At 37.7% G+C, this 26,022-nt stretch overlaps 1 protein-coding gene across 12 annotated transcripts in view; it reads right to left on the bottom strand.

Moving 5' to 3' along the window:
• The window catches only part of SYNE2 (spectrin repeat containing nuclear envelope protein 2), a 330,781-nt gene that overhangs the window by 157,115 nt on the left and 147,644 nt on the right, over positions 1-26,022 (bottom strand). For 11 of the 12 annotated variants that reach the window (XM_004738910.3, XM_004738907.3, XM_045070315.1 and 8 more), the window contains exons 33-45: positions 23,409-23,567; positions 22,610-22,771; positions 20,580-20,681; positions 19,230-19,430; positions 18,716-18,887; positions 17,883-17,995; positions 15,965-16,167; positions 15,388-15,507; positions 14,820-15,111; positions 13,478-13,629; positions 12,250-12,559; positions 10,284-10,448; positions 6,945-7,286 (exon numbers count right to left, since the gene is read on the bottom strand). In XM_004738910.3, coding sequence (XP_004738967.1) covers positions 6,945-7,286; positions 10,284-10,448; positions 12,250-12,559; positions 13,478-13,629; positions 14,820-15,111; positions 15,388-15,507; positions 15,965-16,167; positions 17,883-17,995; positions 18,716-18,887; positions 19,230-19,430; positions 20,580-20,681; positions 22,610-22,771; positions 23,409-23,567 — 2,493 coding nt within the window. Of the gene's footprint in view, positions 1-4,503; positions 4,558-6,944; positions 7,287-10,283; positions 10,449-12,249; positions 12,560-13,477; positions 13,630-14,819; positions 15,112-15,387; positions 15,508-15,964; positions 16,168-17,882; positions 17,996-18,715; positions 18,888-19,229; positions 19,431-20,579; positions 20,682-22,609; positions 22,772-23,408; positions 23,568-26,022 lie in introns of those variants that run through there. The other variant, XM_045070327.1, reaches the window with a different exon arrangement.

Here is a 26,022-nt window from a genome sequence, read left to right as displayed (position 1 = left end):
CAACATAATTACTTTTAGTCTGGTTGCCTTTGAGATACTTCATTTTGGCTTTAGTGATTTATTGTTTAGCTTGTTCAAGGCTCTCTCTGTACTTTCCGAAACTCAAGATTTATAATTCCCCCCAATTCTGGAAAATTCCCAGGCTTGCTTTTATTTTATTTTCTCTACTCTTTTCTCCTACAACTCCATTCAGGTTTGTGTTAGACCATCTCACTGTCAGTACATGTTCTAGGTCTCAAACTTTCTTTCCTATTTTCCATCTCTTTACAGCTCTGTGTTGGATTATGGGTAATTTTCTCAGTCATATATTTTAGATAACTAATTCTCTTCAGTTTAAGTTTGCTGCTTAACTTATCCAGAGCAATCTTCATTTCAATGACTAATTTTTTTTTATTTACTGATGTTCCATATGGTTCTTTCTCAAATCTTACCGTTTTTCTCAAAGTATTTTACTTTCTTCTTATGATTTCAAATCCATCTTTTCTATCACTAATCATTTTAAACATATTGTATAATATATTCCAGACTGATTCATAATCTCACTTTCTTAATGCACTAATTCCTCTCATTTGTAGTAATGAGGTCCCTTCCCTGTAGACTGTTCCTTTGTATGCATCACTGCCTGATTGATTAACTCATTGGTACTAGCTCAATATCAGACTTCTCTTTCATTTCACTGTGGGAACTCTTTTGGCCTAATTGATAGAAGTGACCTATTTCTGTGGATTTGTGCTTGCTTCTTCCAAGTATCCCATGAAGACAGGTAGGTAGGTAGGTGGGTATGTAGATGACAGACATAGAGACTGAATTTATTGTTCATTTCTTGATTTGACTTACTCTATAATGCAAGTATTATAGACTTGAACTCTAAACCTGTTTGAGATATAGGTTAAGTTTCGATTTCATGGGAGAACTTTTCTTCCCACATTTTGTCCTAGTCCTTTCTCTGGGTTAGAGATTTTCTGGTCTATCTTTCTCCCAGAGTATAAGCTTCTCAAGGGCCTATGTCTGTTATGGAATATCCACTTCAATACATGGCTTCTCATGAGTCCTTATGACCCCAAAAACCCTAAACATCTGATTCTTTCCATTCCCCACCTCTCCTGGAATTTCCCTTTAAAAAGTTTTTTTTAATTAGCATAAACATACAGAAGTATAACTTTCTTAAAAAGATTATTTATTTGAGAGAGAGAGAAAAAAAAACATGAGTAGGGGGGAGGGCAGAGAGAGGGAGAAGCAGACTCCCCACTGAACAGGGAGCCCGATGCGGGGCTCCATCCAGGACCCTGGCTGGCATCATGACCTGAGCCCTGAAGACAGATGCTTAACCGACTGAGCCACCTGAGCGCCCCCAAAAGTGTAACTTTTAAACAGTGTAAAAAGTGTACATATTGAGCCTCTGAGCATAAATGGAATTTTTAAGGTTAAAAAATTTAAAGTGGAAAATGACCATTCTCTCAAAAGACTGGCTGAGTTATATCACCAGCTATGTTTAATTTTTAAAGAAATGCTACTTTTTTCAACCACATATCTTTCCTTAGAGTTTGGCCTGTTTGGAAAAGAAATAGGAAGTGAGAGAAAGAGTATCATCAACTCTCTTTAAGGGCAGGGGCATGATATTTTCATCTATATGTGCCTTAAGTCACAAAGTAAACCTTCTTCATTCACATTTAAAACAATGGGCTTTACATAATGGAGCTCCAAGTCTGGCTTAGCAAACAAATAAAAACAGCCAACAGAAGGAAGACTGGCACCAGCTTCATAATCCCCTGCCCTGTTCAGGGACAGGGGCCTCATGGCTATCATAATTCTAGGAAAGTGAGAAGCCAAAATCTATCACCTGTAACCTGCTAACAGTAGGACAGTATCATACAAGCCTAGAGGATATATTTCTTTCTTCTCTAAAGCATCCCAATATGAAGCAGTGAAAAACAATTTAGAGATAAACATACATCATCACCACCAGTGACAAATCGAAAGGCAGATCAACACAGTCTCAGAGGCTGCCTCTCTGTGCCAGCGTCATGTCTACAATGTTAACGTGACCTATCAGGCGCCTGTGATGCAGCCAGACTCGCCTACCTCTCAGGCCCCCACTCTGTCACTCTTCTCTGCCTCCACTCTCTCTTTCATCCCTTCTAACTCCTCATGCTCTCTCCCACCACAAGAGGAAATTCTATTTTCTTTGTCAAAAATCGTCCCAACAGCCAGCCCTAAGCTCTGTTAACTCCAACCCACCCTTCGGGTCTCCATTCAAATGTTGTCTCCTTAGAGAAGCTCTGACTACAGCTGAGGTCAGACTCCTTTATTACAGACTGTCATGGAACTAGTCTTCTTTCACTTTGTTTCAGTAATCAGGCTCTCATTAGTTAATTAGTTGATTAATATATGCCTCCTCCTCTAGACTAGAAGCTCAGTGAGAATACAGACCATGCCTATTTTTGCTTACCCTTGAACCCTCATTGTCTGCTCAATAAATTTTTACTGAATGGATGTGTAGAAGAAATCATAATGGGCAAAAAATAAGAGCATTTTATTTAGTTTTTGTTTGTTAAGATGAATCATCTGTGGGTTTTAAGGCAGAGTAGAAAGAAACTGGGGATCTGCCAATCTAGCTCTTGTTGGCCAGACATCTGCTAGGAATGAGAGCAATAGGCTTTGGCTGGGTTTACTGAGAGTAGAGAAGGTTCAAAATAGACCCAAGAACTCAATAAAGGTTCACTGAGTCTGACAGTACATTAGCATATTAAGCCTCAATTAACAACCCACACAATGCATTCAAGAAAATGGTAAGGGTAAGCCACCAAGCATCAGGCTGGGTAGAGGACATGGGTTCTAGTCCCAGGGCTGCTGGAGTATAAACTCGGCCAATTATCATCTCTGATTCAATTCCCTCACCTGAAACACAAGGGTTAGCCTAGAAAGTTTCTAAGGTCCCCCAGCCTATAAGATTTCAGGACTTGGGAACATGTTCTCCAATGTACACTGCTCACAGATGTCAACACCACATACACGATCTAAGTCACTTGTCCTGTAAAGGAATAAATCTTGCATTATGAAAAATACCTCCAGAGCAAGAAGCAAGATTTGTATATTTGTATACAGGCCAAACCCAGCAAAGTAGTACACTTCCAAGACAGAGCTGGCATGTGGCCCAACTATGTGTTTCTATTAACAAAAATTTTTTTTACTGAATTATCAGGATAACACCAAAAATAGACATCATTTACCCCAGGACTGAAAGTTCTTTACCTTGGAAGTGGTTTTCCCTGACTCTACTGTGTTTCTGGTCGCTCACCCTCAGCAGGACACCTGACATGTTTTCCCTGTATCTGCGACTAGCTACTTTTCAGAATTTCTCTACGAAGGCCTTCTTAAACACTGAAATGATAAATGCTCAGGAATTTTTGAAAAGAAAAAAAAACTCAGATATACTAACAATTACACCTAATGACAAGGAATTAAAAGAAGTAATTATAGGCAAAAGGTTGTTTTAGGAGCAATTACATCACGTAGGTTGACACTGGGGAACGAGGGGGCAAGAAAGAAGCTTTAATACCAGTTAATTTGTAATGCTGCTTTATGAGTTTTTAGAATAATAACAAACTACGAATGTATTACTTTCGTTTTTCTTCCTCTTTATCATTTCCCTTTATGGACACCTCAGATCTGAAGGGATTAGTCAGTCTTCAATTTTTCCATATCCTAATCTGTTACTTTGTTTTGCCTACACAGGAAGAGAAGATAGAAGGCAGTTCTGCCTCCTCATATTTAAAAACTCTTAGAAAGTCACTTCTATAAGAATATCCAGAGATATTGGATCATAAGCACCCATATCCTTCAGTTTACATGCTGCAATTTCTTTTTGCCTCCAGATTTCCCTTAATATTGAGTTATTAAAGAAAAAGTCAACCAAAGGTCCAGATCTAAGTTATCGCCTAAATTTCATCTAAAATGAAATTCCTGGAGGGGCACCTGGGTGGCTCCATCTGTTAAGAGGCTGCCTTCGGCTCAGGTTATGATCCCAGGGTCCTGGGATCAAGTCACATCAGGATCCTTGCTCAGTGGGGAGCCTGCTTCTCTGCCTCCTCCGCCTGCCACTCTGCCTGCTTATGCTCTCTCTCTCAATCTCGGAAAATTAAATAAATAAATTTTTTAAAAAAAATGAAATTCTTGGCAACAGATTGAAATACATACATACTATAATCGCAATTTTTGACAAATGCAATCACACCTTCAACAAAACTCTAAGATCGAATGGAATTTACTAAAGAAAAAAGTAGAAGAAAATAAAACTTCCTAAAAATTCTTCTGGAGGCAATTTTAAAGGATCTGACAAAAACCCCTGTAGATCCTAAAAAGGCATGTGAAATGAGCATTAATTAGATATTTCGTCACTGTTAGATTTTTTTTTAATATTTCAAAAGGTTTTATTTATTTATTTGAGAGAGAGTGTGTGAGCCAAGCAGGGGACAGGGGCAAAGGGAGAGGGAGATGACTCACCGCTGAGCAGGGAGCCCGATGCATGACTTGATCCCAGGACCCTGGGATCATGACCTGAGCTGAAGGCAGCCGCTTAACCTACAGAGCCACCCAGGAGTCCATAATTAGTGTTACATTTTAAAACCATGATAACTGATGGCATATTTGAGCAGAATGATTAGCACAAAAGAGGCCTTGAAAAGTATTTTTAATCAATTAAATGCTTATTTTCACTATCATAATAGCTTCTGATTAATCAGACTTACAGTTCAGTAAATGGTGCTTTTATGTTATTCAGAGACTCCTGCTTAAGTCTTTACACTCGAGTCTTACACATGTTTATGCATGTTTTGATCGCCTTTACTAGCTGCTCAACATTAAAACTATTCTTGGTCCTTCATAGTCTATTATATAGAATAAAGTATATCAAGCCAGTACTTAGAGTAGAGGAAATAAAAGCACAAGCAGAGGAAAAAAAAAAAAAGATTCATGTCACAAAAGAATAAAAAGTCACAATAAAATATTTCTAGAGAATTAAAACCACAAACCTCTACCCCAAACCACTCCTCTACCCTAAACCTACTTGAAGACTGAAGTACCTCTATCACTTTTTTAGGTTTAAAAGTAGCTTATCAGGGTGCCTGGGTGGTTCCGTGGATTAAGCCTCTGCCTTTGGCTCAGGTCATGATCTCAGGGTCCTGGGATAGAGCCCTGTGTCCACTCTCTACTTAAGGCGGAAGTCTGCTTCCCCCCGCCTCTCTCTCTCTGCCTGCCTCTTCTTGATCTGTCAAATAAATAAAATCTTAAAAATAAATAAATAAATAAAAGTAGCTTATTTTCTCCTTCACAAACATGAGTCTTCTGACCATGACACAAGGCATCACAAATCAAATAAAAATTTATATTACAATATATTTGTCTTACATGATTCAATGGAAAAATATTTTAATGAAGTATCATAAATTATAAATAACTCATCATTCAAGATCAAGTAAATGCTTAATAAATTATAAAAACTCTTATTATTGGATTATAAGTTTTATTTAGTTTTCAATATACTCTACTGTATTTTGGGGGCTCACAGCCAAAATGGGTCTGAGAAGCTAATTTTAAAAGTTATTAAGCAACTCCCTATAGCAACATCATGTATTAGGATAGAAAGCACTCAGGTTTGTTTGTTTTTTTTTTTTCTTTCTCACTTAACTACTGCTGTTTAATACTGTTAAGAAAGTTTCTTTTATATATACTCCTCAGGAGTCGCAGGTATGGGCCCTCCATTCCTTAAGACATTTTCCTTAGCAATATCTAACACTGCTTGTGGGATTTTAGTAAGTCTTTTCTCATGGCCAGACAGATGCTCCATTGGCATTTACGGTTTTACATATTTCTAGAGAACACTATCTGGTTCCTATAATCTTCCATACATTTCTGTTTTGTTTTGTTTTCTAAGATTTTACTTGTTTATTTGAGAAAGAGAAAAAGAGAGAGAAAGCATGAGTGGGGCGGGGGTGGGGGGAGGGAGAAGCAGACTCCCTGCTGAGCAGGAAGCCCAACCTGGGGATCAATCCCAGGACCCAGAGGTCAGGACCCGAGCTGAAGTTAGATGCTTAACTGAGTGAGCCACCCAGGCACCCTCATGGACTTCTGTTTTAAGAAGACAACAGAAATGCACATTCTTTTCATTGCTTTTGATCACATAGTCCATAAAAAGCTGATGAGAACTTACACCTGAATGGTCTAGCCTTTGCCAATGTCCCACTGGACCTTGGACTGTGAGAGGCTGCCTAACAGAAAGACCCTTTCAAATATGGTTTACTGGATGGTTCTCTGTGCCTTTTTCATTTCAATCTCTACCCTGTGAGAAAGAACTTTAAGAGCCATAGGAGAATGAAAACAAAACAACATTCTTCTTTCTTCTCCCTAGGGAAAATCAGGAGCCTGAATGTTGGTATTCTCATACCAAGGGATCTGACAACATTTAAAGATGCATTTGCAGTATAGGGTTAACATGAGAAAAAAAAGAAGGAAACTGTCCTTTGAAGTAGTCTCTGATTTCATTATAAAATCCACACAAAAAAAAAAAAAAAGAAAGAAAAAAAAGAAATAAGGCTCTTGGGATTTTTTTCCCTCGGAAAATGGATAGAACACACTTTCTTTTCTTTTGCCTTTTCTAATTTGCCTTTGTGCTCTTGACCCAAGAAACTGTATCTGATTACATATCAGAGAGAATAATCAACCTAAATTGATGACTGACATTTTAACACACTAAACAGTAATATTTCACCACTGAAATCTTGGATAGTTTTCTAAGGGCTCTTCTTACGAGTGGGCATCATAAATAGCCAGCACACTGAGGGTTTAATTATGAAATCAGAAGGCTTGATTTACCATCCTCTTTTCAAAGCCCAACACCTCTTCATTCTCAGACGCGATGTCTTAGAGACGCAATCATTAGCACTTACCTTGTTTATCTTGCAGTCTTCCTCAAACTTTTCCAGTGCATTGGAGTCCTGAGTGGACTCATGCACTTCAGAAGTGACCTCCTTCTCTCTGCCTGGCGGAGTAAACTTTTCTCTCTGTTCTGATGAGCGTTTTGAGTTGAGAATGCTATTGAGACAATTTTCTGTCTCCTGCTTGGCAGATTCAAGTCTGTTTTCCAAGTCCTTCTGTTTACACATAAGTGATTTTATATCATCTTTAATAATCTTCTGTCCCACTGAAGATGTATTTTGCTTGATGGAGTTTGCTAAAGCTAAAATCTGCTTTAATGTGCCATCTTGCAAACGGAGTCTATTCTCTAGTTCCTGTAAGTGGAGAAAAGATTGTCACGAAAAGTACCTCTGTTCAATGGTCACGAGAGTTAATTGACTTTTATAAATCACAGAGTATTCTGCTCCACTAGCAGAAAGTGTAAAAAATTTACCAATTCATATCACAAAGAAGAAACTTTGGGCAAAATGTAAACCAGTGTGCCATCCCAGATCTAAATCTCCAACAGATTTTATAAGATACTAGAAGTTAATCAAAAGTAACAAAGAAAATTCTCCCAACACAGTTCCTGGAACGTAGGAGGCATCAACACGTATTTGTTAAGTAATATTTTGTTCAAGAGACAGACTTTTTACACAATCAAAATACTAAATAATAAGTGCCTACTCTGTGCAAAGCACTGAAAATAGAAGAATCATTTAGAATGTACCCACACGAATCTAGTACTAATATTTACAATTCAGAGTAAAGCTTAAATCAATGACTTAATGCAGTATCTGGAACATAGCAGGAACTCGATCAATACTGACTCAACACATGAACAAACCAGGCTGATTTGAGACCTTAAGACTCAAAAGGAAATGTGAGGTATTAGAATAGTTACTGATGTTACTGCTGAAATAGAATAAGCCTTAGAGTTACTAGGTGAATTATATAGTATTTATCAGTCACTATCCTAATAGACTACACAGTATTCCTGTATTTGTTCATTTAACTAGCAACAAATGTTATGATAGTTTTGGGGGTTTTTTTAATTAAAAAAATTTTTCAAGCCATCTTGGGGCATCTGCAAGGCTCCGTTGGTTCAGTGTCTGCCTTTAGCTCAGATCACAATCCCAGGGTCCTGGGATCCAGCCCCACACTGGGCTCCCTGCTCAGCAGGGTGTTTGCTTCTCCCCCTCTCCATGCTCACACTCACATTGTCTCAAATAAATAAATAAAAATCTTTAAAAAAAATCTTTTTAGAGTAATCTCTATACTCAGTGTGGGGCTCGAACTCACAACCCTACGATCAAGAGTCACATGCTCCACCAACTGAGCCAGCCAGGCAGCCCTATTATGACAGGTTTCAAAGTTACATAGATGAGCAAAACACAGTCAAGTCAGGTTCCTATAGTCTAGTGAGAGAGACACAGAAGTCAACAGACAATTCTAACAGAACGTGAAAACTGTGCTAACAAGTCTGCACAAGTCATTGAAACAAATTCAGCTGGAAGAAGGGAGATCCAGACTGCATTTTAGAATGATCCGGGTGCAGCCATGGGGATGTTGCCATGGAGAGGGTGGCAAGTGCACGCAGAGAGCCTATTCGGAACTCAGTGCAGGGGTGTCTGAGGTGAGGGCTTGCTCTGAAGAGGCAATAATGGAGGGTCAAGGGGGAGAAACAAATTGTACAGATATTCCAGACATGATAGAGACAGCACTTAATGTCTGACTAAACTGAGGAGTCTGGGAGAGGATGGATAACCAGGTTTCTGACCTGAAGCCTGGAGAGATGGTAGAAATATTCAGAGTCCGAGAACACAGAAGAAAAAGCAGGCCTACTGGTAGGGAGATGGAGAAAGGGAAGTTGAGTTACTTTCTGGACATACTGAATGATATATAAGTGTACAACATCTAAGTAGAGGTGTTTCATGGGGTGAGAAGACCTGAGCAGTAGCCCCTACTCTGGGTGAACTTGTAAGTCCCTCACCTCTCCAGAACCCAGCTTATCACATATAAAACGAAGGGTCTGAACTTGATAGCCTCTGAGATTTCTTCTACCTATAACAGAGGCTCTATGTTAATTTTTCTGGAGAAGACTGAGCTGGGCTCACATCTAACACTTTTCTTAATTATCCATGGCCCCTAAACAGTACTGTGGACATGATGAGCCCTGAACATCTGTCAAATAATTGCTGTTAAAAAGGGAGGTAACAGGGCGCCTGGGTGGCTCAGTAGGTTAAAGCCTCTGCCTTCAGCTCAGGTCATGATCCCAGGGTTCTGGGTTCGAACCCTGCATCAGGCTCTCTGCTCAGCAGGGAACCTGCTTCCTCCTCTCTCTCCGACTGCTTCTATGCCTACTTGTGATCTCTGTCAAATAAATAAATGAAATCTTGAAAAAAAAAGGGGGGGGGGGTGGGAGGTAGACTGTCACAATGTCAGGCCACAGAGGAGAGGGCTTGCTTGATTTCCAGGCCCCTAAATGAAAGAGATGAGGGGGCTGGTTCTGTTGGAAGAATATGGGAAGCTTGATCTCAGGGATACGAGTTTGAGTCCCATGTCGGGTGGAGAGATTACTTAAATAAATTTAAAAACTTAAAGAAAAGAAAAAAAAAAAGAGATAGAGAACTCCCACATTCGGGCCAGCAGTGCTGCTTTTGAGACTCACGCCATGAAATCTCCAGTTAAGGAGCTGTCAAAGAAGTAGCTGAGAAAATGCTTTACTTTGTTTTCTTCTAGAAGACACCTCTCAGGTTTGCTGACATTGGCTAAGCAAAAAGTGAGAATCCAAGGAATGTGTTTTGAGGATGTGGGTAAAGGGTTGTCTGTGATCCTCACTGCAAAAGGCTAGGGGCTGTTGAAGTGAGGGAGAGGAGTTCGGACGCCTTACATCTGGAGAGAGCTCTAATTTAGACCGAGAGTATGGAAAGTAATAAGGTAAAAATGATACAATTCCCATCCACCCCTGATAAAGAATGCAAAACTGAAGCATTTCCCCCTTGGTCTTGTGGCATCAGATACATTCTTTGACTCTCCAGTATCTCCTGGAATCACTGTGCTGTCTTGGAAACAAAGATCTCCGAGAGGTACAGACTGGTCATGGTGGAATGGTCTCGGAGGGTCCAGAGTGCAGGGAAACGTTCAATGCAAATTATAAAGGGACTTGGTCACTAAAAAAGAGCATTCCCATTTTCTATGACTAGTCAGAACCTTAGTCATCTTCGTTACCTGAAGAGTAACTGGATTTCTTACCAAACACACAGATTTGTTCATTATAATTAATACCGATTCTGTTTTTATGCCCATCATGTCTGGACACTGATCAATACCTGCAGTTTCTGTAGTTTTTCCTCAACACCTATTTGATCCCCAGGCATATCAGAAAAACTGGCAAATTCCTTGGAGATATCATCCAATGTGGCATTCAGGTCTGTGATGCAAAGCTGGTATGAGTGGTGCTCTTGAACATGACCTTCCAATTTCTGCACAGAATCCTAAAAATAAAACCACCGACAATTCACCCATGATGTCTCTGAATTTTCTCACTCAGAAATATAATTAAATTGTTCAGAAACCCTTGTTTCATCTTGAAACAGGGCCATAAATTGTCCAGAAAATTTAAGTAAAGTTTTTAGTAGCTGAGATATTTCCATGTAAAATCTCCTCCGTCCCCCTGAAAATGGCTTATTGAAATCACATTTGTTTCCCCCATGCTTCTTTGCCTTCATTTCATTCCTGAGGACAATTTATTTCTCAAGAGGTTTACAAAACATAAATGCTTCAAATTATATCATCAAATCACAAACATCTATAATAAAGCAGCTCCCTTAATTATCCTTCTTAGTATAACCAAATATCCACAGCTGGAAATGAGGCTATCTGAGATCAGCCTAACCTCGGATTCCTTCCCTAAGTATTAAATTCCAACACTGTGTGTTAGGAACAAGTAATCCTAACTCAAAAGCAAACCCACCTTGAAGTTCTCTTCCTGGAATAAGAACATAAGGTGGCCACACCTGATCAGAACAGTAGTAATTATTAAACTCAACCCCTTCAGTCAAGTGGATCTCTCTTTATCTCTGTACATCTCCTGTGGTCTATAGAGCACGATTTCTCATCCACAGGATTCTTACATTGAATCTAACTTCCAAAATGCAAAATATAGATAATTCTCTTATGAGAATACACTCCCCCTCAGTGGCAAGCTGACATCTCTTATCTCTTTTACTGCAGACCATTCAAGAGAGGGAAACTGAGGAGGTTTATACAGAATCATGAATGTATAGCTGACCCTTGAACAGCATGGGTTTGAGCTACATGGATCCAATCATGCATAGATCTTATACAGTGCAGAACTGTAAATGCGTTTCCTCTTGTGATTTTTTTTTTTAAGATTTTATTTATTTATTTGACAGAGGGAGAGAGATCACAAGTAGGCAGAGAGGCAGGCAGAGAGAGAGGAGGAAGCAGGCTCCCTGCCGAGCAGAGAGCCCGATGTGGGGCTCGATCCCAGGACCCTGGGATCATGACCTGAGCTGAAGGCAGAGGCTTAACCCACTGAGCCACCCAGGCGCCCCTCCTCTTGTGATTTTAACATTTTCTTTCTTCTAGCTTACTGTACAATGTATAATACATATAACGTACAACAACATGTTAATCGACTGTGTTATCCATAAGGCTTCCTGGTCACTAGTAGGCTAATAGCAGTTAAGCTTTCAGAAAGTCAGAAGTTATACACAAATTTTAACTGTGGGGGGCTCAACAGCCCTGTCCCCTCAACTTTGTTCAAGGGTCAACTGTAAGCCATTCCAGTGGATAGATCTGTCCAATGGACAAATGGATGGATTGGTGGATGCATGGATCACTTTGACAACATCTCTTTCAGAGAGATACATTAAAAGATCTTAGGGGTTCCTGGAATGGCTCAGTCCATTAAGTGTCCGATTCTTGGTTTCAGCTCAGATCATGATCCCAGGGTCATGAGATAAAGCTCACACACTCTCCTATTCTCTCTCTCTCAAATAAATAAATCTTAAAAAAAAAAAATCTTAACCCTTTGACCCCTGAAAAGGAGAAGCTGGAGGAGAAAAAATAACATCATCATCAAACAATAGGCACTGGATTCTTCTAGCAAAACTGACAGATTGAGGAGTTAGTATTTGTATCTCAAAATGATCAATTAAATGTTAGAAGGTTCTGATTTACCAAAAGAACAAAAAATGGTTCCACATACAAAAATGACGTAAGTATGCATAATTATGACAATCATTTGAAATTTCATTTTGACCATTTCACCTGGAGCTGTTGCAAAAGACTTTCATGTAGATGCTTTATTTCCAGCCAAGGTTTTTCACTGAAGTTGGGATTTTTAGTGCACTCTAAGAGGTAACTTCCTTGAGATTTTAACTCTTTTAGCAAAGACGTCAAATCTTGTGCTTTCTGGAGGAATTTCTTATAAATTTTTAGCTGCGCTTTCTTCTCCTGCAAACCATGTTGCAGCGCAAAGCCCACTTCCTGCTTCTTTTTTAGTTCCGTGAGCATTAATCTCAGATCCTCCTTACTTTGTAAATACTTCTCTCCTTCTAGCAGAAGCTTTTCTTGATGGCTAAGTTGAACAAATATTTTAGAAATGACATGACTCTTAGCAAATTGGAATGCTTTCTGCATATTATGTATAACATACATTGTAATAAAAAGCATTGAAATAACACTAACATTAGTTATTCCCGAAGACTCCTTTTGGCATTAATGACATTGTAAATAGCACTAAGTCTAGCTCAGAAATCAAGACAGAAATTATTTGTAGTATTATTTTAAAAAATATTTTGTTACATAATTTGACCTGAGAATAAACACTTAATAATTTAGATTCCAGACCATTACAGTTTTTACTATGCTTAAAATTATATTATCTTACATTTCTCCTTCTCATATAACTAAAATAAATAATTATCCAGTACATTTGCCAACTAACTAGTTTATACTTTCTATACTTTAAATTTAGTTTTGATCTGACTTCCTAGAACAAAATATAAAATTCACATTTCCACTAAACAATAAATGTATCATTTAAGATGTGATATGAATTAAAAATTTTCACCAGAATTATGTCCACTGAATTCAGACATTTACCACGTTTATACATTTAAGAATCTCTTAGAATATATACTTAAAAGGATACAGTAATATCATGCAGACTACTGAGATTGTCTGGGGGAGGGGAGTTTTGGTAAGAAGCAGTGCTGAAGGTGGAATGATAGACAATGCTAATTTGTTACCAAGAACTCCATGGGTTGATGAACCAGCCAAACTAAACACTGCTACAGTTAAAACGGGGTATTTCCTATCTGATCCAGAGAACTTTCCGTCTTTATTTCTGCCTCTGACATTGTGGATGCCCCTGACACTACGGACTTTCTCCCCAATAGATATTATATCCAAATCCAGGAGGCAGACAAAACATACTTGTTATGGCTTCACAGTGTAATGAAAGCCATGAATAAGTGAAGGCATTGTCCTTTACCTTAGATATGTGTTGGCTAAATGGAGTGTGTTGTCCCACTGATTCTTGATATCAGTAAGGGTCTTTGGAGCCAATGGAGATTTGCTGCTCTCAGCCTGACTCATGATGGTCTGTATTTTAGCGTCCCCTTCAGGCTTTAGTAAAATGATTTCCTGAATTAAATAAAACAGAACTTAGAAACTCATTTGTATTATTTAGGGAAAGTACATATGATATCTTTTGATTTATATACATTATACTTAGAGTAACTGCAGAGTAGATTTCAAAATTATCTTCTCATTTTTATAGGACAATGCTATCTCCTTCACATGATACAGAACTGATTCTCAATAAATATTTTTCAGGTTGATCTCACTGCATTCCTTCTCTCATCTTTATTTTCAACTGCCTTCAAATAAGCAGAGGCCCGAAAGACTCTGGCAAATCCTTCCTATTCACTCCATTATTTATTGAGAGAGAGTTAAGGTAACAACCGAACACAACATTTTTATACACTTAAGATGAGACTTAGGGCTTCCCACAGGAAAATGCAGTGCCCCTTGTCAACTCTTGTCCCCGGGCTACAACATAATTAATTCCCACTCCCTGCTCCTCTCTTTCCCTCCTTTGCTCTAAACAATCAAGTTTCTCCCTAATTGGAAACGCAACTCCAGATTCACATCCCCTGGAAAGCCTTTCACATATAACCCCAATTACTTCAGTGAGCTTCACCAACCCTTAGAGCTCATGATGCATAACCATTGCTTCCTGTAATATGCTCTGATTAATGTTAATTTCAATCCTTCCGGGTTCCTTTTACGCACATGTGCTTCTATCCCCTGCTTGTTTAACTAACGACAATAGACTAACGTCTATTGAATCTCCCCTCGGGTAAAAAGTAAGCCGGGTGGAGCTTGAGATTTCCTTGCCCTCTGCAACCCCCCCCCACCAGCACCTAATAACCTTTATGAACCACACAACACACTCAATATCTAATCATCTTTATGAACCATACCTATTCACTGTGAAGAAGAGTTCTTCTCTAGCCCTGCCCTGGACATTGCTGATGCCTCTCTGTACTGACATACATATATTTCTTTACATCTGAGCCAACTCCCACTGCCACCCTCTGTAGGCACTGCCCTTACAAAGAGAGGCTATACCGTCTCTCCTCTGTCTGCTTTAAGATAACTTTAGATCCAACACAGCCCTTCTGCCTTTTAAGCACAGTCATCTGAATGCCTTCAGCCAATCCACAGTGATCCTATTTTCCATTAAGAAACAAATCTTTGTAGTTTTCCTCTAAATCTTTTAAAAATTAGAGTTCACTCTGACCTCTGAAATTCAGTTCCCACAGATATACCTTTATTTTTTGGATTCTTTCCTCAAGTGGCATTTTGCCTTCCGATGAATTCAAAGCCATAAGGGACTCTTTAATCCCTGCTATCCAGCGAATAACATCATGTGCGAGATCATTAAAGCTCTGGTCCTCTGTAGGAGGTAACTTATCCTCTTCATCAATTTCACATAATTGTCTCAAAAATGCCTGGTACCTATCAATCAAATGTGCTGATTCCATTACTATTTCTTCCTCTTCGGTAAGCCCACATTCCTTCAAAGAGCTGGTCATCTGGGCCAGAGACTCAAACTGTTCCCTGTAAATTCACATCATGTGAATTAACATGACTGTTAATAATTAACAATTATTTTAATTGTTAATTATCAATTTTAACTGTTTAATTTTAATTGTTAATTAACAATTGTAAATTCTTAAGTTAATTGTTAATAATTAACAATTAAAAAACAAATTAACATTAATCGCAATAACATTACACACATGTAAATAAACATCACAGAAAGTTTACAGCAGCTACAGCACCATGTAAGAAACCACGCTGGCAGAAAATACACTCGTACGAGATCAGCTCTACCTCTTTCTAGCTACAGCTTCGCAAAATAGCTCAGTTTTCTCTCCTGATTTTTCCATTTCTTCCCATTTCTCTTCTTGACTAGTCAACCATTTGCTCAGATTGCTGTGGTCATCCTGGAGTCTAAAAGAACATTAACATACGTTAAAATAGAACGGAAGCAAAAAGTGTGTCTATGAAGAGAAGGTAGGCATGAATTTCAGAAGCTAACCAGGTTTTTAACCACTTTTTTTTTGGTTATTCTTTAGAGAAAAATTAATTTGTAACATTAAAATCCGAACAATAATAGCCTGTATTATAGTGGGATTCTATAAAAGCAATGAGCTATACAAATGTATCAGAAGGAGCAAGAAACAAACAGAAAACAGTTCTGGACTCTCCCCTGAACTATTACCATATTAGATAATTTGACGAATTCTCTTAACTTCGGTCTTCTAGAGACAAACTTTGATTTGAAAATATGTATTTTATTTGTGAAATTTGTGTGACTGTATATCCCAGTGTCAGCTGTACTGAGGCAGAGAACAGATAAAGGTACCATTAGAAAACATGTTATTTAGATCTTGCCTTTATTTCCTACCTCAGCAGCTGCTGCAAGTAGTCATTAAGCTCCTTTGCCCGGGCCTGGCAAACGGACTCCATTTTTTCTAATTCGATTTCTTGATTTATAATCCAACTGTTAAGCTCCTTAACATGGGCTTTGGGCAGGTGCTTCTTAACATGATTCAGTACAGTGCCCACCTGCTGTATTTTACTGCCTCTTCCTTCAAGAGTCAAGAAATCCTTAAGAAAGACAGAAAGTCAATGATGTTCTACTGGCAAAGTCAAAGTATCATCTCTATAACCCCCACGATGCTTTTCCAGAGACGGGCCACCTTTTTAAACACCCAGTACAAGAGAAGAACTATGCAGACAAGGCTAACTTCAAACGCGAATGACCAATTTGTTAGGTGTAGAATGTGTGTTTACATCTGACTCACTGGAAATGGATCAAGAAAAATAATGCAGGGTCACCAAGAACGTCAGTAGGAATAAGACTGGGAAAGCTTCGTTTTTCTTTGCCCAGCTTCTAAATACTTGCTCCCTTATGGAAATCAACATGTAAACCTAAACAGCGAATTCACATTTAACTTTGCCCGAATCCACATTTTATTTCAGTGTTTGTGGGTCAAGGTTTGAGCATCCATTGCTAAGACCCATGCCATGGGCAAAGTTAAAGGCAAAAGATAAAAAATAAAAAGTTGGGACTTAAACAAAAAAGAGCAGAAAGGCAATTTTTATCAGTAAAGAACAGTATCACCAAAGCAAGCAATCAAACAAAGAACATTTAGTGCCACTCATAAGCTTGAGAGTATGACTTATCATCAACACTAAAGTACTAGAAACCTAGCCTAAAGTGATCAAGATTTAAGGATGTGGTAAGCATTTTAAATGCCCCCATGCATACTACCTTTTATTTCAGGCTACCTAACACTACAGTTCAACCAGCTATAGTAAAGTGCAACTGAGTCTTTTTTTTTTTTTTAAGATTTTATTTATTTATTTGACAAACAGAGATCACAGGCAGGCAGAGAGGCAGGCAGGGGGCAGGGGGTGAGGCAGGGAAGCAGGCTCTCTGCTTGCTACTGGGCAGAGAGCCCGATATGGGGCTCGATCCCAGGACCTTGAGATCAGGACCCGAAGCTTTAACCCACTGAGTCACCCAGGCGCCCCTTATTTATTTATTTGACAGAGAGAGACACAGTGATAGAAGGAGCACAAGCAGAGAGTGGGAGAGGGAGAAACAGGCTTCCTGCTGAGCAGGGAGCCTGATGTGGGGCTCGATCCCAGAACCCTGGGCTGAAGGCAGATACTTAACGACTAAGCCACCCAGGTGCCTCTCAACTGAGATGTTTTAAATATTACTCAGGAAAAAAATAATAATAAGTCAAGAGATCTCTCTCAAGAAAATAAAGGAATTTCAAAAGCCACATTAAGTAAAGCCTTTATTTTTTATCAAATATAATTTTAAGTTGACTGGATTTACCGGTAAACACAAAGTTAAATAGCATCTTAGACTAGGTGTGAAAATACAACTTGTTTAATTGGCCTGCATCCTTATCCAATAAATATGGAATTTTGAAATATTTGGGGAAAAGTTGGTTATTTGGAAATATTATCTCTGTAGAGAAATTAGTAAGTCGAAGTAAAATTTTTTTTTTTTTTTTTTTTTTTTTTGGAGAGAGAGAGAGCTTGAGGGGAGAGTGGGGAAAAGGAGAGAGAGAATCCTAAACAGGCTCCACATTCATCATGGAGCCCAAGGTGGGGCTTAATCCCACAACCCTGAGATCATGACCTGAGCAGAAATCAAGCATCAGATGCTTAACCAACTAAACCATTCAGGCACCCCCAAAGTAATGATTTTATCTACGTAAATACAGCCCTATGTCTCTAGCACTTTAGTTTTGATAAATTTTAGTTATAAAGTATATACATATATATATACACATAGATCTTACAGAAAGTTTTTGTAGCTTTTGTTCCACACTCTTTTTTGTTTCTAATGATTCAAAACACTCTTCAAGGTTCATTTTAATGTTGCCAAACCAGTCGTTAAAATTCTTACACTGATCTGCAGGAAAAAACAAAGAAAGCTGCATTCATTCAAGGGAGACTTCAAACACCTTGTTAAATTGAGAGATTTGACACTTGCTTTGCATGACATGGCTACTACAGTCATTGTATAAAGTGGGTAATAAGTTGAAACCCAACTCTGAGGCTAACAGATTCTAGAGAGTAATTGTGGTATATTTTCTTTTTCTTTTTAACTTTTTTATTCTTTTTAAGTAGGCTCCACGCCCAGCATGGAGCCCAGTGCGGAACTTGAACTCATGACCCTAAAATCAAGACCTGAGCTGAGATTAATAGTCGGTTGTTTAACCAACTGAGCCACACAGGTGCCCCAAACTGTGGTATATTTTCTATACCAAACCTCCTTTCCAAGGACATAGGACACCCAAAGACACTTGCAAGGGCAGCCTGCTCACAGACATGTCCCTAGACTTACTCACTACGCTGAGCAGATCAAATCTGAAAATGTTGGTGACCTTCTTTCATGAAATAAATATTTGGGACTTTAAAGGAAAAGATGTTATTTACCATAGGCATAAATTAGTGAGCACTTCCCCTCCAAAGAGTTATCTGAATAAGTCCTAACTAATTAAATAAATCCTTTTCCTAACTAGAATCTGTGCAACCATTTGTAAGTGAAGCTTACATAAGCCTTCGCATTCATAATACTTATTCATACTTCCAGATTCCCAGAAAGAGTTAGGAGAAACATCGCACTCACCATTCAATAACTTAGAAAAGTGATCTTGCAAAACACTTTTTTTGGTATTAAACAAGTCACTGACACTTTCATATTGCTTTTTTAATTCAGAGAGTTCAGGAGTCAGACAACCTATTTGATTCTCAAGTAACATCATACTGTGCTTTTGCTGTAGGATTTGCTGCTGTATCTCCTAAATACATAAACAAACAACCATTAGGTCTCAAAATGAGCTCAGTTTATACAAAGCATAACATCTCCATTGTTTTTGTAAAAATCTCAATGACCTTCTGTCGGGTGGATTGGCTTTACCTTAGCTAGTACAGGTATAACACAATACAGTTTAATATCAAATAATTACTGTCCCCCAAGCAATTCAAAGGTGAGACTGCTAAATATACAAATTGTTTTTCTGAGTTTTTGCCCTTGGCTTTCATTTTTTAGTAACTAGGTTTATTAACTTCAAGAGGTCAAAGCCATCAGAAACAAGTATAAAAATAAATCTGAACCACGAAGAGACACAGCTGGGACATACCTCGAGTTTAGTGAAGATCTCTAAGCTGTCTGAAGGAGATAGAGCTTTTAAGAGGGACTCTGTCATTCCAATCTGGGTCTTGGCTTGGTCCAGGTCCTCCCTTAGCTCAGCTGGGCTACCACTGAGTGCAGAGCACGCGGATTCTCCTATTAAATGTGTTTTTACGTTTTCTATCTTGTTTAAAATGGAGGACTCCATGACCTGAAATCATGAAACATACAAAAAGTCTGTGGCAGGCTTTATTTAACTAGATTTTAAGACAACTGCATTGCTAGAGAACGGGTTGAAACTTTGCTTCATTTCAACGCAAAGTTAATTCTTCGATGTTCTACATCGCTGATACCATGCCAATTGTTTAAAAAAAAGAATAATACGAAAAAACCGAGATTGACGTTCTGACTTTTTTTTCCGGAAAGACTAAATAGGATGAGTCCTTTCCCCCTCCAAAGCAAGCTTTATCTAGCATCTCAGTTGAGGTGCCCTCTCGAGGCACTCACTGGAAAATATATTAAAATATACAGAAAAATTAAATGGTCAGCATTTATTGAGTGTTTATTATGTGCACAGCTTTGTGGTAAGCATTTTACATACAAAATACAGGCTTTTGAATGTTAAGTAACTTGCCCAAGATCACAAAGCTAGTGGTGCCAAGCCAGAACCCCACCCAGAAGGTCTGACTCGGATGTCACATTCAGCCACTATACGGTCTGATTGAAATAAAATTGTAACCAATCTCTTCACACGATAGAAAACCATACTTGCAGCCATCTCCCTGCTTCTCCATCCAGCAATTAATAAAGAGGGAATCACTTGAGCCATATTCTCCTTCCTATGGCCAAAGACACTCAAGAGGAAACCCTCATTAATTTACACAGAAGCAGGACAACATCTCCACCTCTACACAGGAGTCCTGGAAATCAGTGAAATGAGACTAAAATAATATGAAAATATTTATTCTAAACAAATACAATGAACTATGCCAACTGTTAAAAATTTAGTTGGATTTAACGTAGGAATTGAATAAACATGAACTAAATAATGATCTTAATTTCATTTTAGTTTTAAGATTTAGAATTCTGGCTTATGAACTTTTTTTTTTTTTAATTAAGATTTCGTTATCTGAGAGAGAAAGAGAGTGCGCGGAGGGAGGGGCAGAGGGAGAAGGAGAGAGAAACCAAAGCGGATTCTGCACTGGATGCAAGTCCAATGGGGGGCTCAATCTCATGACCCTCAGATCAGGGCCTGAGCTGAAACCAAGAGCTGGACACTTAACCGACGGCACCACCCAGACACCCGTGAACATTACTTTAGAGTGTTTTAATTGCAACTTCCAAATAAAAATTCTCTCACCTGCAATTCAAGGGGTATTTCACTGCTTTGAAGGAGAAACTGTATGTTAGCCACTCTTGTAGAAAACTCTGAAGATTTTTGTTCATAGGCTTGTAACTCTTCCTAGAACAAATAATGTTAATGGAAAATATATTTTTACTTTTTCTTTATTTTCTGGTACCCAGGATTACTATTATTATATACAGAAACTAAAAGAGCCTTTCAATATCCCTTGTTTTTTGAAGAATCACTTGTTTTTTGAAGAAGTCCTAGGAGTTACACACACACACACACACACACACACACACACACACACACTCTGTTGATGGAATCCAGCCCACAGGCTGGCGGTTTATACTCTTTAACTTCAAATTTTTAAACAACCTGTATGTCAAGGCATTTCTTTTTTTTTTAAGATATATATATATATATATATTTATTTATTTGACAGAGATCACAAGTAGGCAGAGAGGCAGACAGAGAGAAGGGAGGGGAAGCAGGCTCCCCGCCGAGCAGAGAGCCCAATGTGGGGCTCAATCCCAGGACCCTGGGATCACAACCTGAGCCAAAGGCAGAGGCTTTAATCTCTGAGCCATCCAGGCGCCCCTGTCAAGGCATTTCTAAGGGACTTACTCATGTACACTTAGAAAATCATAATTTCTGTCATCATACACAATGGAAACTCATATATCTCTACACATTTTTGAAAACCTTTTCCAAATGTATGAAAATGGATATATGAATTTAAAAGCAGATAAAATAACAAAGATTCAAGAACAGATGAAGACTAGAGCTGGCATACTGTAAAACCTTCATGCACACAGACATTTATTTTTCTATTACACTGAACCAGATATAATCGCTAATCTTTAACTGTTTTCTGACCTACAAAGATAGAGATTTCATGTGATCCAAGTGAATAATACATAAATAAGCAATTAGAAAGAATTCTTCCTAGGGTTAAAAGAGATAACTTAAATCTTTCCAAATGGTACAGAGATTAGTTTTAAAAATAGCCTTTTTTGAAGCTCTAATAAGATTTTAATACTTAACCTGATACTTTTTTTCTAATCTTTGGTAAGGAGAGACTGCTTAATTCAGATTATGAAAGTTGACCATAATCATGATGTAAGATCAGGAGTTAACAGTCTAAGGGCTGGCAGTCTATTTTTATAAGTAAAGTTTCATTGGAACCCAGTTACTTCCACGCATTTATGTATCATCTATGACTGAATGCTTTCATGCTACAATAGCAGCAATAAGCATTTGTGACAGTGAGCAAATGATCTATAAGCTTAAAATATTTACAATTTGACCTCTTAAGAAAATGTCTGCCAACCCCTGGGACCTATACTGACCACCTGGGAATAATAATGCATTTTGACGGGGCTTCTTCTAGGAGTTATTAAAATTTTGTATACCATGAATGCCTCTGATAGTCTGGTAAATCCTGCAGACCCTTTGCATGACTATTTTTTAATAACAAAATATAAGATAAATCATGTAGGAGGATAAGGGAAAACAATTAAATTGAGTTACAGTTTTCAAAATATTAAAAATAATTTTTGCCATAGTAATATACATGTTTCTATATTAATACTTTAAATAATAAGATCTAGAAGTGATTCTACTGAATACCATAATTTCAAAGTACTGATAAAGGGTAACAGTTACAACCAGATGATTCAAAAGTATCTGTGATTTTCTTGACAACAAAGTCGTGTATAACATTCATCCTACTATGTTTGTTGACTATATTCATAATTGGAACCAATATTACAATTTGGTTAGACATTCATAAAAATAAAGATGCAACTTTTCCCGTATGAGGTCATTTTATCCAGGAACCACTTGCATGTCTGTCAACCCCAGGTTAATAATACCTGCTAACATCTTCCTAGATACACAAACAACAGAAAGGTCCCACTCAAGGGATAATGAAAGAAAACATTTCTTTGTGATTTCTCTACTCTGCTTCAAGAAAGTAAGCTCCATATTAAACATCAACTGTGTACAAAAAGAGTATACATTTTACTTCTGTTGCAAATTACCTTCAGCTTTTCTCGTTCATCTTCAGCCAGTTGATGTAATTCCATTTTTCGAAGGACCTTTTCAGTCCACTCATCAATGACATTTTTTAAGTTAAAAAGCTTGTCCCATAAAGCTAGAGCTCGACCAAGATTTTCATAGTAGTCTTCTGTCTTCTCATTTATCTACCATAATTAAAAAATAGAAAGAATACATTTAGTGGTGAAAAGAATGAAGACCATTGTTTCAGATGCTCTATTTTAAAATAAAAATTGAATTTATCTTTGCTTATTAAATAATTTGCTTTATCTATCAACAAAAAAATATGCTTTAACAGATCACATAGTTCTTCCTTCCACACACACACACAAAAACTTTGCTGCCACTTATAGGCAACTGAAAGCAATAGTCTAACGAATTAATAAGCCACAATAAATAAAAGGGCTTTTAAGAACCCAGATGAAAATATAACATGGACAAAATGCTTAATCTGTAATTCATAAAAATATGTTACTCAACTAAAACTGTATTAAATAAATATATAATTGGACATGAATATCCTGAATGGTTAATATATTAACTAGTTTATTTTACATAAGTTGAGTATATGCCTTTATATCTCAAAGATGACAGACCCATTTGTTAGTAGACCCATTTCACTCAGGAGGTGAAATTAATTCTTAAGTCATAAATTTTATTCTATTTGAACATTTTATAATAAACACTTTCAAATATAATAATTAAATTAAAATACTAAAGGTATGACAGAAAAGACTGATTTGCTATAAAATAAAAATTTTAGTGAATTAAACTGTCACTCACATCAAGCCATCTATCCACAATAATATTAGCTTCTTTCTCAAAAGGAGGCTCTTCAAAAATTCTCATTTTATTTAGATGAAATTGTAGATTTCTGCAGATCTGGTTAATCTTGTCTACAACTTCTAAATGTTCACTGAATTCTTCTTTGACAATTTCAATCTGTAAAAAAGATAGGTGACATGTTTTTTATATATTTACACAGTAAAACCAATAACCAAAATTCTTTTACTGGCTATTTATAACAGAGTATTTCCTTTGTATATTTTACTTTTCTAAAGCAAGCTACTATTTACCTACTTTCTCAATGAAAGTATTTAGAATCCTAACTATCTCATTTAACAATAATCTTACATCCATAGGCACCTGGGGTGGCTCAGTGGGTTAAACCTCTGCCTTCGGCTCAGGTCATGATCTCAGGGTTCTAGGATCGAGCCCCGCATCAGGCTCTCTGCTCATTGGGAGCCTGCTTCCCCGCCCCCTCTGCCTGACTCTCTGCCTACTTGTGATCTCTCTCTGTCAAATAAATAAATAAAATCTTTAAAAAAAACACACAATAAACTTATATCCAAATTTCTTCCCACTCTGCATGATAAAATAATTACAATAATTTAAAACCATGTTTCTTGTCCATGTGAAATAACAGTCTACCCCAAAAAACCCCACCTTCATTCAGTAGTCTAAAAAATGGCAGATCCGAGATTCCTCTAACAGGAATCATTGTTGGAATGCTGAAGAACCTAGATGCTCATCTGAATAAAACAAAACTCTAATACATCTTTAATATGACTTCAATTTTCATCTTTCATGATTCTAACTCCACATCATTTCTAACATGGAATGTGAAACACTACTTTATCAAAAAAAAATTTGAGAGTTGACTAATATAATCTACATGTTTTCATGTAATCTTCATGCTCAGCTTACCAGCATGACCTGAGCATTTTTAATAATTACATAAAATTTGAAAATAAACTTCCAACAAGCAAATATCTTAAAAAATATATACACCTCAGGAAATTTCTGGAAATATAGAGCAGATAGAACCTTCCCTATTCTTCCTATTAAGTATGACTAAAAACCCTGGATATCATATACCTTCCTGAACAACTGGGGACATCAACTCTGAACACCAACTTTGTGGTAAGTTCCCTGCATTTTCTTTTTCCCTCAGATATCCCAGAGTGTGTGCTGGAGAAGTCAACACATAGTGATATCAATAAGCACAGGGGGAAAAAAAATAGTCCCAAGGGAAGCTTGCTCTCTTCAGCCAGAGAAACATATAAACTACCACAACTGAACCAGGAAGAAATAGAAAGCCTGAACAGACCCATAACCAGTAAGGAGATTGAAACAGTCATTAAAAATCTCCAAACAAACAAAAGCCCAGGGCCAGACGGCTTCCCGGGGGAATTCTACCAAACATTTAAAGAAGAACTAATTCCTATTCTCCTAAAACTGTTCCAAAAAATAGAAATGGAAGGAAAACTTCCAAACTCATTTTATGAGGCCAGCATCACCTTGATCCCAAAACCAGACAAGGATCCCACCAAAAAAGAGAGCTATAGACCGATATCCTTGATGAACACAGATGCAAAAATACTCAACAAAATACTAGCCAATAGGATTCAACAGTACATTAAAAAGATTATTCACCACGACCAAGTGGGATTTATTCCAGGGCTGCAAGGTTGGTTCAACATCCGCAAATCAGTCAATGTGATACAACACATCAATAAAAGTAAGAACAAGAACCATATGATACTCTCAATAGATGCTGAAAAAGCATTTGACAAAGTACAGCATCCCTTCCTGATCAAAACTCTTCAAAGTGTAGGGATAGAGGGCACATACCTCAATATCATCAAAGCCATCTATGAAAAACCCACCGCTAATATCATTCTCAATGGAGAAAAACTGAAAGCTTTTCCGCTAAGGTCAGGAACACGGCAGGGATGTCCATTATCACCACTGCTATTCAACATAGTACTAGAGGTCCTAGCCTCAGCAATCAGACAACAAAAGGAAATTAAAGGCATCCAAATCAGCAAAGAAGAAGTCAAATTATCACTCTTCGCAGATGATATGATACTATATGTGGAAAACCCAAAAGACTCCACTCCAAAACTGCTAGAACTTATACAGGAATTCAGTAAAGTGTCAGGATATAAAATCAATGCACAGAAATCAGTTGCATTTCTCTACACCAACAGCAAGACAGAAGAAAGGGAAATTAAGGAGTCAATCCCATTTACAATTGCACCCAAAACCATAAGATACCTAGGAATAAACCTAACCAAAGAGACACAGAATCTATACTCAGAAAACTATAAAGTACCCAAAAATGGGACAGTCTAGCAAGACAGAACACTTTCAGAAAATAATCACTCACTAGGGCTAAATACCATAGAAAAAGATATGAAGAGACAGTTCACCAAAGATGACATACAGATGGCAGACAAGCACCAGAGAAGATTATCAATACCACTAGCAATTAGGAAAATGCAAATTAAACCATAATGTGATATCACTACATACCTAACCTATCCAAATGACTTTTAAAAAACTGAGACAATATCTAATTCTGGCAATGATGCAGAGAAACTGGGTCACTACA

This window comes from Mustela putorius, unplaced genomic scaffold (genome assembly GCF_011764305.1).
Source record: "Mustela putorius furo isolate JIRA1106 unplaced genomic scaffold, ASM1176430v1.1 tig00000129_pilon_pilon_pilon, whole genome shotgun sequence".
Taxonomy (NCBI): domain Eukaryota; kingdom Metazoa; phylum Chordata; class Mammalia; order Carnivora; family Mustelidae; genus Mustela; species Mustela putorius.
This window is presented reverse-complemented; position numbering and strand designations above follow the sequence as displayed.